This window comes from Siphateles boraxobius, unplaced genomic scaffold (genome assembly GCF_051911475.1).
Source record: "Siphateles boraxobius isolate OS27281-9 unplaced genomic scaffold, OSU_SipBor_1 119, whole genome shotgun sequence".
In the NCBI taxonomy this organism is placed as follows: Eukaryota; Metazoa; Chordata; class Actinopteri; order Cypriniformes; family Leuciscidae; genus Siphateles; species Siphateles boraxobius.
Window position 1 is genome coordinate 568,783 of NW_027508721.1, and position 16,011 is coordinate 584,793.

Sequence of the window (16,011 nt, forward strand, 5' to 3'; positions counted from 1 at the left end):
TCTGAGTAATGAAGGCATAGCATGTAAACAGTACAGATTCAGTTCAACACATTATTGAAAATTAAGTAAAGTTAACTAAAAATTTTTAGAAAGAGCAATGTTAGATTTTACAGTGTATAGTGAAATCAACATCTGCATGCACACATGATCCTTTGTTCATGAAGGGATTGTTTTTAGCTCCCTTTTGCTTTTCTTGTCTTTGAACTAGTGTACTCATGAGCCTATATCTCATGCTTGAGGTTGTAAGCTTGTCTGTGTCTTTATGGTTCTCATGTGTATGTATGTGCGAGGATTGGGGCAGGTCCCAGCTGAATAGTGATAAGCTAATTTTCTCCGGGCTGTTTGAAGTGGCTACTTCATCTCCGCACAAGCACATGTTGGTGCTTAAAGAGCTGCTGTCCCCACAGCCAGAAACATTCCACGATGCTGCCTGTCATCCTGCTAGAGTTATCCCTGCCCTGAGACCCCACGTGTGTGTGTAGAGATATTAGTGCATGCAGATTTATTGCGGTGTGATATCCTGTGAGAAAGGGTGATATTGCCAAGACCTTTACTAGCCCAAAATGTGACACTTGCAGGGCAAGATTAAATTTATTGACATATAATTACTCGTACACTAATCACAGCCACACACAGGCCTAATGAATTTATGGGCTGTTTTATCAGGGGGAGTGTAAGAGCTGCTCTAATGCTTATTTTACATGAATGCTAACCAAAGCAGAGCAATCATTCAGCTAAAGCTCATTTCACATGGTTTCAGGGCTTCAACGCACATCTTCACTCTTGTCCTTTATATGACCGTGTAGATACAGTAGCAGCAGGAAAGGGTCATCTTACTTGGTTGTTAGTTGGTCTGGAAAATATGAAAATTGTCAGTACATTCACAATGATTGTGCATAAAAAGTTGTTCTATAAAGTTGCTATGTAAAGTGTTTTTGCTATATAAACTTAGCCTAAATGGTATTAGATGTTTGCCGAGCTTATTTCTAGGGACATCACTTCAAACTGTCGGTATCTAGTGATAAATTCATGATTCAACTCTGATTGATCTCATTTGAACTCTGATATCATGTGCATTATCACTCTGAATTGGTCATGTTAAATTTAAATACCTTAAAATTTTTTTTAAAGAAGTCTCAGACTAGCACAGGTTGCATTTATCTGATCATACACACAGTAAAACATTATTTCAATTTAAAATAACTGGTTTCTATTTTAATATATTTAAAAAATGTAATTTATTCCCGTAATGGGAAAGCTGAATTTTCAGCAGCCTTAACTTCAGTCTTCAGTGTCACACGATCTTTCAAAAACCATTCTAATGCAGATTTGGTGCTCAGGCATTTTTAATTGTTATCAATGTTGTTTTTGCTGCTTAATACTTTTGCGGAAACCTTTATACATTTCCCCCCCAAATTCTTTGAGTAGAAAGTTCAAAAGACTAGCATTTAACTGAAATAGTAATCTTTTGTAGCATTATAAATGTTGCTTTTGATCAATGTAATGCATTCTTGTTGTTATTGTGTGCTTATTAAAAAAGAAACTAGATTTACTATAATTCTTAGATTTTACTGTATTTCTATTGCAATTGGCTACAGTAGCATATAGTATATAATACTAATAAATAAATCGTGAGCTTAGAATTATACAGTTCTATCTCCGTTTAGGGTAGTTCTGAGATATTGAGCATCAAAGTTTTTAAATCCCTGCTGTTTTGTGAGATGGAACCGTTTTATTTTATTAATAACTACTAACAAAATATATTTTTTAGAAAAAATAACACCACACAGATATTAATAAACACCTAATGGATAAGATTGTCAAAAACTCAATTTCGACCAAAAGTGGAGGTAGAACCATATAATTCTAAGCTCAAGAAATGTCAAAATTATTATCTATCGTTCATATCACCCAGCTTTAAACAGTAGAATTAGTGAAGATTTATTCATGGAAGATGTGCTTGTTCTAGCTTATTGGATCCCTGTATTGTTTAGTGTGTATGTATTTGTAATGAGTATTTTACTGATTGTATTCTCTGCAGGAGGAACCTCCACGAGCTCTAACCTGCCATCTGTCCCTGCCTTACCCCCAGTGACCCAGAGCTCCGCCCCCAGCATGAGGTCTTTTTTTCCTTTTTCTCCAGAAATATATATTTGATTTGATATTTCTCTGGTATTTCACAGTCTGTTCACTTTTTTAAAGTGTGTTTGTGTATGTGTTTTCAGTATCTCAGAGAGATTGGAACATGCTCTGGAGAAGGCTGCTCCTTTACTCCGAGAGATTTTTGTGGATTTCGCACCGTTCCTCTCTCGCACACTGCTGGGCAGTCACGGACAGGAGCTACTCATCGAGGGCACCAGTGAGCTACTCTTCTGCTCTTATTACTGATATTTGCAGAATATTTCACACAAATACATCTCAAAGTTGTATTAATAGTTTCAGTACCACTAAAGGCCTGCACTCTTGTTACGGTTTGAAGTGAGGTTCAATACACCACATACAAACACAGAGAGATCTCATCACTCCCAAAATATATTAAAAAAGCGCCCACACCCCCTCTCTCACCTCTAACCAGATTTAAGCTGTAAATGGGGGCTGAACGTATCTTTTAACTCACTGATTATAATAGCAGTGTTCTTTTATAGAGCACAGGGTCAGAGGTCAGCACACTCATACGAGTGTTTGGACTGTCCACTGCCACCCAGAGAAATGAAACGCTGATTAATAGCTGCAGGGTGACTTTAGAGGGCCAATTCAAACAAAAATGCTTCCTTCCTTCCTTTTCCTCCAGCTTCCTGTTTGTTCTCACCTTTAGCTTTTATGTTAAATCTCTCTCTCTCGTGTATGTAGTTCTTTAAAGCTGTTTTTCAGATCAATAGAACATATGCTCACCATATTTAGTCTCATGTAATACAAGCTCAAACATGTATTAGTTTACAGTAGCATCGTGTAGGTTCATTAATGTCATCAATACTCTTTGACCCCGCAAGATGGTGCAGAATTTGGCCACTCACAAATGTTCATGTGTCAGCAAAATAGTCACTGTTGAGAAAAAAGAAATATTTTTATTGGCAAAAAAATAAATCAACATTTCCCGTAATAGTACTTAATTAGAAATTAGAAATCACATAGAACTGAATCATTAAAAAAAAAAAAAAATGATTAGCAGTCTTTTTACAGTGGCATGCAATTATCATTATATTCTTGATTTATAATCTTGGTCATGTGCAATATTTAGCCATCAAATATTTCTGAATAATAACCTTTGCCCATGGCAGCAGTGTATAACTAACCACTCTTCTTAGAAAATTGTATTCTGAACCCTCCTTCAATATCCACGTGTTTATTTGTAGCTGATTAATAAGCTAAGGATACTTTACCGTTAGATAGTCATTATCCTCCTGTGTCAGGGTGGAGGTCACCCTGTTGTGGTTTATTTTGTGATAATGACTGGCTGACATTATTCCTCATTCAGCACTCAAGTCTAAAATATACTGAAACTTACTGTATAAGAAAAATAAATCTTTGGCTATAATACTAAAATTACTGATACAACAGGAGGACTACTGCTATGGAATCAATAAAACATATTTGTTGCTTATTTGTGATTATTTTCTCTGCTATTTATTTAGAGACATATTTCAAGAAATCAAAATTTAAGATCAGTCATGTTGAGTTCTGAAATCTTTATCATTAATGGTTAGAAGTTTTGCCTACTGAAACTAAAAAATTCAATGTTTTTATGTGTTTTTGTTTGCAGGTCTTGTGTGTATGAAGTCCAGCAGTTCTGTGGTTGAACTGGTCATGCTGCTGTGTTCCCAGGTAAGTCATTTCTCCATCTCTCCTCAAGATTTTTCCACCTTCCCCTCTCTGTCTTTCTCTTTACTGTTAATAAATCCATTGCTGCAGTGTTATCTTCACACTGCCAGCCCTAATCATGTCTTGCTAAGCTCCGAGTATAGACAAAAGTCCAGAAAAATGGCCACAGTGCCCTTCTTAATGCTGTTGATGTGAGTTCAAAGGTCAGGGGTCTTGACCCAGTGTAACGGTCTTGGTAATATAGCCAGTCACAGAGGATAATGCAACATTGATAGTGTTTTGTGATCGATCTGCCTCCCCATCTAGTTTTTTAAAGCGGGTAGGATGAAGGATTGATAGCAGAGCTCTGTTCGTTCGTTTGTGTGTTTTTTTTTGTCCCAAACTAATCTGAATCCTCCCTTTGGAGATATTCGAAGACATCTGTACTTCGGGAAAATGTATTTATAAATAAATACAATTGTGTATATAAATTGTTTATATATTAGGGGTTACACAGACTAGTTGACTTTAATGCTCTCCCACGACTAGTCGCTGGTCATGGCGCAACAGGATAAGAAATCTTGAAATCCACTTTTACGCTCCATTTCCACCAGTTAAAATGACAAATAAATGCATTCTCCGAGAGCACTCCACAAGATATTTTTGATTATAACATCTGGATGCTCAAAATTGATTGGGTGAATGCACGTTTTAAACAGCTTATTGTACACATGTTAATCGCCCTTCTAAACTAATGAGCTTCTGCATTGTAACACACACACATACAGACAGTAGCTCGCACATCATGTGCAGATCGCGCGCATACAAACATTCAGTAGCGCAGAAATGTATTGTCAACACCGTTCTGTGATTTATCAAATGTTTTGTTTGTTTTTATTTCAGGAATACACGGCCTCTCGGCCCATAGTTCCAAAGTCACAATAGCATGACAGATGCTCTTTTTTTCATTCCATGATATATATACAATGCCAATCTCCATGCATGCTTCAACTCACAAACCTGTGACACATCAACACAAACATCACCCACAAGTGTGAGATCACTCAAATATTTTTACGCAGATCCGTGTACAAAGAACAATCATACAAGAAATGTTTCTCATCTTCAATCACAGAGATATTAGTTCATTTACAGTAACTGCAGATTCTCTCTGTCAAAGGTATATTGTTCCATCTACCCGTTTCTATAGCCAAACAGTGCCCTGACTGAGCATCTGAACAATAACAGAGATCGTACCAACTGTGTTATGTACAGATGCAATGTAGCTCTCCTGTACCACCATTGACTTGCATTGCGAATATATATTCAACTTCTTATATCTAGAACTGATGTGTACCATGCATTTTGTGCTCTTTCTCAATTGTTGATTCAGAATAGATGTGAATATTCTTATATCACCTACACTTTGAGCCTCCCAAGCACTAGAGAAACCATTGAGAGACAATAGAACTCGAATGCAGGAAGCCCAAGATTTTCTACCTACTTCATCTAACTGAAAAAGCATATTATAAAATTTTCTTGGATACCGGTAATTAGACATGGACACTAATTTTATCCAGTACATAATGCACCTTTTCTTTTAGTAGACAATGCAAATCTACCTAGGTCGCCCAGAACAGCCACATTGCTCACACCCGTACTGATACATAAGAGTCTTTTACAGAAGGATAACTGAACATTCTCAATACACTCCACTGGTTCAAAGCCCCATATCTCAGATCCATAATACAAAATGGGTGCAACCATATGGTCGAACAAATACAGCGCTTGGTTACAGCTAATTGTATGCTTACGAACAAACCCTTAATAAAGAGAGCATTGCCTTCTTTCCTTGGTTTGCTAAGTGTTGTCGAGTTTTCCACCATGACAATTTTGGTGTAAACCATATACCCAGATATTTATAAGCATTAACCACTTCAATCTGTTCACCAGCAAAATGCCATTTTTCATTCTTATTTAAAAAACCCCCTCTTCTAAAAACCATAACCTTAGTTTTACTCAAATTCACTCTCATACCGTATCGGTTACAGAACATTTCGAGCTGTTCAATTTCCTTCTGTAATCCACCAATTGTATCTTACACATTAACCATATCATCAGCATACAACAAGCTCTGTACTTCACAGATACTTTCTGTGATTTATCAATAAAATAGCTTAAAATCTGAAAAGTTCTAGCATATAGGCATATTTCTTAAAAACTAAAACCCACAGCTTCACTTGTTGGTGCATTTGTCAGTCTTTATTAAGAGGAAATCAGTGATGTGGTTATAGAATTGCGTTTTTGGTGAGAGATTGAGCATGTGTGCATAATATGGACCCGATTGAGTGTTTGTGATTGGGGCTAATGGAGGTAGCCATAGGGTGCCCTTAGAGGAAGGAGAGTCACTGAAGTGTGTGAAATTCTGTTGACACACACACACACACACACACACACACACACACACACACACACACACACACACACACACACACACACACACACACACACACACACACACACACACACACACACACACACACACACACACACAGACACATATAGACACTCACATTAAGCCAGGACTACTACAGATTTTCAGTGACTATCATCTTGCTTGAGTAAAGTGATTGTTGAATTATTCAGTATTAGCAAGGTGAGAATGTATCGTGGTGTTTACATACACATGAGTTGCACACATACATAAGCACTCCTTGTATCTTTTTTCATTGCTTTTATTTTCAGAATTAAAGCACTTCTCGTCCTCCTATAACCCTCCCTAAAGGTAATCCAGAGAGATCAGGCTTCAGGCGGGGCGTCAGGGGCCGCATATATTAGCAGAAGTGAGGCGTGAGGTGGGGGTCTCTCCGTGAACCCAAGCATCTAGAAAAGAGGGAATAAATGACACGCTCTAATGCACCTATTTGTCATATCTGTCACGCTGTTGTGTAATGCTAATCTAATCAAAGGGGAGAATTTGGGTTCTGCCTGCCTCCACTGAAAAAAAGCCTCCGGCCCAAAACCCGTTCCAGTGGCGGCGCGTTGCAGGCCCTGTGCTGCAATGAAAGGGCTGCGTTGCTGCTGATTACTTCAATAAATCATCTGAACTAAATTCTTTCAAAGCTGATGCAAATTTTATTGTGGGGGAGAAATGGTGGGAAAAAGCGGCAAAGCTCAAATGAGGTTGTGAGCTCTGTTTACCCTACAGGTAATTACAGTCTTTTGTTGGGGGATAATTTTGTTTTATGAACGTGGCAGATTTTTTTCTTTCTATTATTTGGAAAAAGAATCAAGAGGAACTTTAGGGTCTCTGATTGATCCTTTGTTTAATCAGGACATGACATCCATGCACAGGAAGTGCTGTTGTTGTAGACAGGAAGTGAAGCAGTCCTTTTGTTGACTGAATAGGCAATGAGAAAGGGAGGATGTTGATGGATTCGTTTTCTTTTGCTTACATTTCCTTCTTATCCCAAAATAGAATCCAGCCGGATATGGTACCGTCTGCACAAATTTTGTAATTAATATCTATGGTACAAGATGGAGTGGGTTTAGGGCTAGATGTCAAAGGTTGGGGTCACAGACTAGTTTTTAATCACTCAGGATCAGGAGGGTTGCTCTTCTGTTAGACAGCGATTCTTAACTGCAATTTTATTGCATCTCTCTGAAATGAATCCCTTTATTATCAACACAGGATCAATTTTCATCATCTTCTATAAGCCTGTTGTGGTTTATTGCTTTTCACTTGTGTGTTATTGATAGTTGTTATATAAAGCTGTATTAAACAAGCGACTTTTAATTGATTTTTTTTATTGTAATTTTTTCCATTCTTTCAGCCCTTTGTTCTTTTAAAAATATGCATGTGAAAGTATCTTATACTGCAAACAAACCACAATGATTGTAATGAATAAGTGTTGACATCCTCGAGATATCTGTATTATTGTTCTGGTAATGCTTATAATAATATGGATGTATGTATGTGTGTGCGTGTATATATAGGCTATATATATACATATGTATATGTATTGATTAGATCCAGGATATTATCTGAAATCCTCTATTAATACTGTAATATACAGGTCCTTCTCAAAAAATTAGCATATTGTGATAAAGTTCATTATTTTCCATAATGTAATGATAAAAATTTAACTTTCATATATTTTAGATTCATTGCACACCAACTGAAATATTTCAGGTCTTTTATTGTTTTAATACTGATGATTTTGGCATACAGCTCATGAAAACCCAAAATTCCTGTCTCAAAAAATTAGCATATTTCATCCGACCAATAAATGAAGTGTTTTTAATACAAAAAAAAAAGTCAACCTTCAAATAATTATGTTCAGTTATGCACTCAATAGTCAATTCTTGGTCGGGAATCCTTTTGCAGAAATGACTGCTTCAATGCGGCGTTGCATGGAGGCAATCAGCCTGTGGCACTGCTGAGGTGTTATGGAGGCCCAGGATGCTTCGATAGCGGCCTTAAGCTCATCCAGAGTGTTGGGTCTTGCGTATCTCAACTTTCTCTTCTCAATATCCCACAGATTCTCTATGGGGTTCAGGTCAGGAGAGTTGGCAGGCCAATTGAGCACAGTAATACCATGGTCAGTAAACCATTTACCAGTGGTTTTGGCACTGTGAGCAGGTGCCAGGCCGTGCTGAAAAATGAAATCTTCATCTCCATAAAGCTTTTCAGCAGATGGAAGCATGAAGTGCTCCAAAATCTCATGATAGCTAGCTGCATTGACCCTGCCCTTGATAAAACACAGTGGACCAACACCAGCAGCTGACATGGCACCCCAGACCATCACTGACTGTGGGTACTTGACACTGGACTTCAGGCATTTTGGCATTTCCTTCTACCCAGTCTTCCTCCAGACTCTGGCACCTTGATTTCCGAATGACATGCAAAACTGAGCAACAGTCCAGTGCTGCTTCTCTGTAGCCCAGGTCAGGCGCTTCTGCCGCTGTTTCTGATTCAAAAGTGGCTTGACCTGGGGAATGCGGCACCTGTAGCCCATTTCCTGCACACGCCTGTGCACGGTGGCTCTGGATGTTTCTACTCCAGACTCAGTCCACTGCTTCCGCAGGTCCCCCAAGGTCTGGAATCGGTCCTTCTCCACAATCTTCCTCAGGGTCCGGTCACCTCTTCTCGTTGTGCAGCGGTTTTTGCCACACTTTTTCCTTCCCACAGACTTCCCACTGAGGTGCCTTGATACAGCACTCTGGGAACAGCCTAGTTGATCAGAAATGTCTTTGTGTCTTACCCTCTTGCTTGAGGGTGTCAATGATGGCCTTCTGGACAGCAGTCAGGTCGGCAGTCTTACCCATGATTGCGGTTTTGAGTAATGAAACAGGCTGGGAGTTTTTAAAAGCCTCAGGAATCTTTTGCAGGTGTTTAGAGTTAATTAGTTGATTCAGATGATTAGGTTAATAGCTCGTTTAGAGACCCTTTTCACGATATGCTAATTTTTTGAGACAGGAATTTTGGGTTTTCATGAGCTGTATGCCAAAATCATCAGTATTAAAACAATAAAAGACCTGAAATATTTCAGTTGGTGTGCAATGAATCTAAAATATATGAAAGTTTAATTTTTATCATTACATTATGTAAAATAATGAACTTTATCACAATATGCTAATTTTTTGAGAAGCACCTGTATATATGTATGTATGTATTATAATATTATGGATTATACTAAAATATTTTGCTTAATTATTATTAATGATTAATGTAAGCATATAATTTTTGCCAGCATTAATTTTTCTGTCTGTCCTTTTGCTATCAAAATGCAGAAGAAAAAGCAGAGTTTGTTTTCAAACTCTAGTGTTATTTAAATTAATATTCAGGATTCAATACAAGTTCAGTCAGTGAAGTTTGTGGCATAATGTCAGTTAACAGAAAATCATTTTGATTTATTCCTTAGTTAAACATAAATAATAAGAATGTTGAAAAAAACAAACCTTTTATAGTTACAAGTGTAATATTGCAACAAGACTTGTTAACAATGAAATAAAGTAATAGAATCACTTAGTTCGCCAGACCATTGTGTTTATTCGCATAGAACAGTAGTTCCACAACACCTTTACAGCCGAAATAATACACATTTTTATGATTTAATTTATGTGCGAAAACTGCTTTAGTGGCTGTTCACGTCTCGTCTAAAAACGCGTGGAATTTGCCGGCCGTGCTACTTTCTCCTCTTTTCAAAAGCGCCCGGGAGCTTGCACTCCCGTGGTGTCTGCCGTTGCTAAGTATTCATTAAGACGAAGAAGTTTAAGCAAACGATAAATGGATTTTCCATTGTACTATAATCGGATGTTCGTCCATTTTGGCTGAGGTTTCGATGTTGTTACGGAAAGGCCGAAGCTGATCAGTTGTTATCTGTCACATGACCTGCGGTGCTCTTGCGGCATTCTGAAAAGTTGCGATTTTTTGCGGCTGTGTATATGCACCTGGGAAAAAACGACTATTTTATTAGTAGTTTTGATTATAAATAAATTATTTAGTGTCGTAAAATTATGCTACAAATGCTGTTGATTAAGCTCAAATACTTTCGAGCTGAGAGAGGAGAGCAGAAGGCTACAGAAGAATGAATATGGGTGGGATGAGAGAGGAAGGATGAGCATAAAACAACAGCTATCAAAGCATCCACTCCGTTCAGGAAATTGCGAGTGATGGGGCTTCAGATTAGGCCCTGCATATTACATGAAGATCATCTTTGAGTTTCCTCATCTTGCCATTCAAGGCATCCATATAAAAGCCTTATGTTTCACTCGACCTAATTCTCTTTGACAACCATCACACATACACACACACCGCATCACTGAAGAAGATATACCACCTGCTGTTGTACTGGAGAATATCACTTAAAAAGGTTTCCGCTTTTCAATAAATAATGCTGCCCGCGTTGAGACACTCTGACTAGGAGTAGAAGCTTGTGGATTTGATTGTAAATAAGCTTGTCCAGCTAAAAATATACACAAAAAGAATATTGTGTTAAATGCTACTTTGCATAAGCATCAGAGAAGTAATTGCAAACTGCTCTCAGATCGGCGTTGGTTTGGAAATTATCTCATCCATCTGCTTGACAGTGGCCTCCTGATAGCTGTGTGTCTGTCAGATATATATGGGACTCGGGCAGCCGTGTTTCCTTATATCACCTATTACCGCTCAGACCTTGTGTCAGGTCATCTATTCTTTAAGACATTTATCTTCTGAATGCCTCACACGTTGGAAAGGCTAAGGTGCAAGAGCAAGAAACTGTATCTTTATGTGCATGTTTGCTTTGGTATTCCGTATTTTCTGTGTTCTCATTTTAGTCTTTTTTTTTTTTTTTTAAGATCATAAGCTGCTTAAAGAAAACATTTGGTTCTCTCTGTACTTTGATCAGCAGCATTTCACATCTGCTGTCCTGATATTGTTGATGATCCTGACCAGGGAGTCTTTAGTGTAGAGTTAACCTGTTAAACAGATGGGCAGATTCGTCAGTCAATACGTACTGGAGACACTGACTTCCCCCTGAGCACTTGGCATTTCTTAACCTCTGACCTTTAGGAAGAGAATGGAGAGTGGCCAGTGGCTCAAGAGTTTAACCCCCTGGAGTCACAGTGACTCTCTGGGATCAATACTCATAGGGAGAGCGAAAGTAAGAGGAATCGATCGGTCGACTGTCCAGTGAAAGCCTCAGCAGTGACTGTTCACTGGATCTCTTCATCATTTCTCAACTGTGCACTGACTCCAGGCCAAGAAGCTTCAGTGTAAAAGTTCTTATAATGTTTCTTATGTAATTTTTGCAGTGACATTTTTTTTTTCCATTAGCTCAAAACAGATATACGTCTTAATCCCGTGATCAAGTTCAGCCGATCCTGCTTAAATTCAGTGCCAATATTTTTTTTATACCGCAAAGGTTTATTAAGGGTAAATAATTGGCAACTGTAAGCATTCTCTACTTTATAGATTAATATGAGACTGTAATTTATCTGATTATGCCAGTTTGTTTTGAAAATATAGCTATTAATATGAGTATGAATTGTGAGTATGAAATTAGGTGCCTGTTTTTAAGAGTCATTACGGTAATTCTTCGTACTCGCTGTGCAGTTAGAGATGGAGAGGATAAACGTACTGCAAATTGATGTAAAAAATGAATTAAACAACAAAAAAACTGTGAATATTCAATTCAAACTATACTTATTGTAAAGTCAGTCGGCACAGGCAGACAGCTTGAAGCGATAGAGGCAGCTCATGATCACTTTCTGTCTCTCAGCCCAGCGCTATTCTGATTTTTACATTTTTTTTATAAATGATTTTTTATAAATAAAGATCTTAATCCCGTGCAAATCGGCCATGTCTGTAATTTGTAAAGTAAAAATTCCCCCGCAAATTACCCACTATATTTTGCCGAACACCGAGGTCCTGTGATAATATTAGTCTCTACGAATCGGCATCTCTGTGATGTGGCCGTATCGTATATCATTTTTTCAAGGTTTTTCTTTCATGTGCGCCTTTTTATCCATCTTTCGCGAAGAATGGAAGCTGTGTTGGAGTGTTTTGATAGTATTTTGGGTGCTGGGTCATATCGCTACAACTACACAATTTGCAGAAAGTCAAAGCTGAAAATCATCAGAAGAGCAAAAACAAAATGAATGATTAGATGGAGATGAATGACATGTATAGCAGCATGCGGTAAGGAACTCTATTCTGTTTATGTCATAATATATCGTACAGCTAGACCTATAACAAAAAGACATTTCCAAGCAATAGCCTATTGACGTCATATCCGGGAGATAAGTCAGTAAATTTGAATAAAATCACAGGCTTCGGTTATCCCGTGCGAATGCGCCACATGAAATTCAGACGTGGGGGGGGGGGGGGGGGGGGGGGGGGGGGGGGGGGTAATTTCTAAATCACACGAGGTCCCCAGATAGTACTAATCCCGTGCGAATAGGGTTTAAGACTAAAAAACAATTCATAGACACTAATGATTTCTCACTTGAGCAGTTTTGGAACTTGTAATGGATATATTTCCCTAATTTTTAAATAAGAGCAATCTTAGTGTTAAATCTTTGTGTCAGTGCTGATATTAGTGTTGACATATTTGTCATCAGTATCGGCCTTAAGTTTCCTGACCGGTGCACCATTAAGAGACATTGGTTTTGCTCGTTTTCACAAATGATGCCCAATAAAGCAGGATTACCATTTCTTTTTTTTTCAGGGAAAATATGAGACAAAAACAGAGTCACATTATATTGTTACCTTTCGAACAGAACAAGAAACAAATTGAAATGTACAAACGTTATAAACACCACAGAAAAAACATCTGCACACATCAGGGTGCAAGTGAGCTCTGGCCAGCAGGCTTTCTGACCATGATTGACTACTTCAAAGAATTGGTTTAGGACTTTTAAAATTAAAAGCTATTCAGGGACATATGCGCTTGAAGTTCAGTGCAGACTGTTTCGTCTCGTTTAGTCCTACCATTTTTAACTTTGCAAGTTCCATAAACGTCACAGAACTGAAGAGGAATGTGGTTGAACCTGAGGTTGAATCTTTCTCCCTCCCCATCTCACAGTCAGACCTGGACCCCGCTGAGAGGCATAAGATATACGTAAGGTTCAAGCGCAGGCCCAGGCCACGTGTTGTCTTTCCCCCTCTCCCTCCTCCCCCCTCCTCCACCCCAGACAACGACCCACGAGGGTCTTCGTGCCGGTGGATAACATTGCTCTCAGCATTCTTTGAACACAGGGTTCCGTTGAGGCCCAGAGAAAACACACTAACACCAACTGGCACTTAATTCTGCCGGCGCCCTGCCGATGCGAGCTATGCGTCCGGAGACGGGGCTCTTCCTGACAGGAAGTGAGAGGGAACGGCATGAGGAAAGCTTACGACTTGAGTGACTTTTAATTCACTCTCTGACTGCAATATAGTTGGCAGAGAAAGAGACATGTTATTGAGGCAAATTGTTTTTTTTAAATGGTGCCGATGGACTTAACGGTCCTTCGTGGTAGCTTTTTCCTTTAACTGTTGAAGATCCTTATAGTAGCTTGATGTTGATCTGGTATACCTAATTCAGAATCTCCTTCCTTACATACTGTCTTTGTGTCACTATTTACATACATGGATATGTGTATTTACAAAAACAAAATCATATTATCTCTGTTTGCATTCTCACCATGTGCTGAATATATAATAATCATTGTTTCTTTAGTCCAGAAAGGAAAACAACAATATTTATGTATGCTATTATCATTCCTGTCAAGTCATATTATTTCAGCCATCACCCTCCTCCTAAACCTTCAATAGAGAGAAGAAAAAAAGCACTTTAACTTTTAACTTTTGTTTTAAATAAATGAGCAGTTTTTAGAAATCTTTTGACACCTCCAAGCCCAGCTCATTGTAAGGAAGCTTCTAATCACATCTGTTTAACCACAATCCTCTATGGTCTTTAAATGTAGTCAGAGTAAATATTTGCTCCCCTTGTAAAGTCTCCTTGTGTGGAGTGTCCTCACAGAAACACAGGCCCTTGGCCGTTTGGGATTGTGTGTTTGCTTTAGAAGAGATAACATCTGAGAACATGCACAGGACTTGTAGAGCGTTCTGCTTGTCACATCAGTAAATTAAGCTGTCTGGACCTGCTGTCAGATGCCATTTTGATATTACGGGCAATATTAAATATATAGTAATAATATTAAATAATATTAAAATAGAAAGTAACAATAATAAGAGATAATCAAGAGTATTAAAATAATAATAATACAACTCATTGAGGGGCAATATTAAAATAAATAATACAAATATATATATATATATATATATATATATATAAATGATTAATTACACAAAATGGTTTTCTGAAGATACAAAGGAGGATATTTTGTCTTTTAAAATAATATTTTAAAGTATGCTGACATACAATAATGTTGTAAAAAATAAAGGTTTAAAAAAATATGATAAAAAACAAATACAAAGCAAACACAACTATTCCACAAATAGTAACAATAATTAAATCAAATCTACAAAAATAAAAATCTATAAAATCAAGTTTTGAGATTAGATTTTAAAGAACACAGAGGTCAATTCAAAAAATGTTAGGTAGTAAATTTTACCATTTTGGAGCATAAAAAGGAAATGCCCTATTCCTACTGTATGCAAGTGCAATGGATAGATAGGAACATATAGAGGGTACAAAATTAAATTAAAAGAAAGATACTGTGGAGCCTACCACACAAAACCTTATATGCAAGTAAATGTATCTTAAAATGCGCAATATTTCTTGTCTATCGGGATTCTAGCTGCATAATTCTGAACATGCTGGAGTTTGTCAGTGTTGATTTTAAGACCACGTAACATTGCAAAAATAGATACTTTGTGGAATATTTTTTTTTTTTTTTGGAAAGTTAAGCGTTTTCCCTCTAAGTAACACAAACATTTTAAATCTAGAATCTCTTTCCGTCATTCAAAGCTGTACAGTAGCCACTTTTCTGTCATAAATCGCTTTGTGCTCTGTGGACAAGCCGTAATGTAAACTTCTGATCGTTATGATCTGAAACAGAACTCTTACATGTGACGGATAATTTTTTTGTTTCATCTGAGCTTCAATCCCCCAGCCTGCAGAAAACAAACAAATACTTGTGATTATAACTGATGGGTTGGAAACTGTAGAGCGACTTGTTTATTTTCAATGAACGAAGCCAAACGCCATGCACATTTCCTTGTCTTGCCATTGTGGATGAGGCAAAACATTACATTGTAGGTCTGCGTTGTTTCATTTGTGTTTCAGTGTGTTTTAGTTTGAGGGTAATTGTGTTCTCTTAATCAGCAGTGATTAGGAATGCAGCTCAACGGTAATTATCATGGCAAAACTAAACAATAGAATGCCTCATTGGATGACTTCTCTATGGAATCTAAAACATTTGTGTGTCTCAGAAGAAAATTACTTTTCTTTTTTTATTTAAAAAAAATAAATAAATTCAATTAAAGCATTAATTTAAAGTATAAGGGAAATGTTATGTAATATGTTTTTAATGGGGACACATCATACTAATTTTGTTTACGAATGTGTTCACACACGCTCACACTATCCTGACGCAGATGCCACCAAGTTCTTTGTAAGAGCGTCACCAGGTCTCTTTCTCTCTTTTTCTCTCGCTCTGCATTCCCTTCACTCTGTATTACAAACTTCTGTTTTCATCACATAGACTCGCATGACGTAGATC

General features: G+C 37.6%; 1 protein-coding gene across 2 annotated transcripts in view; it reads left to right on the forward strand.

The window, feature by feature from the left end:
- lrba (LPS-responsive vesicle trafficking, beach and anchor containing) overlaps positions 1 to 16,011 on the forward strand; it is a 295,618-nt gene that overhangs the window by 112,618 nt on the left and 166,989 nt on the right. For both annotated transcript variants that reach the window (XM_077203247.1, XM_077203253.1), the window contains exons 31-33: positions 2,042 to 2,120; positions 2,226 to 2,359; positions 3,761 to 3,822. In XM_077203247.1, coding sequence (XP_077059362.1) covers positions 2,042 to 2,120; positions 2,226 to 2,359; positions 3,761 to 3,822 — 275 coding nt within the window. The remainder of the gene's footprint in view (positions 1 to 2,041; positions 2,121 to 2,225; positions 2,360 to 3,760; positions 3,823 to 16,011) is intronic.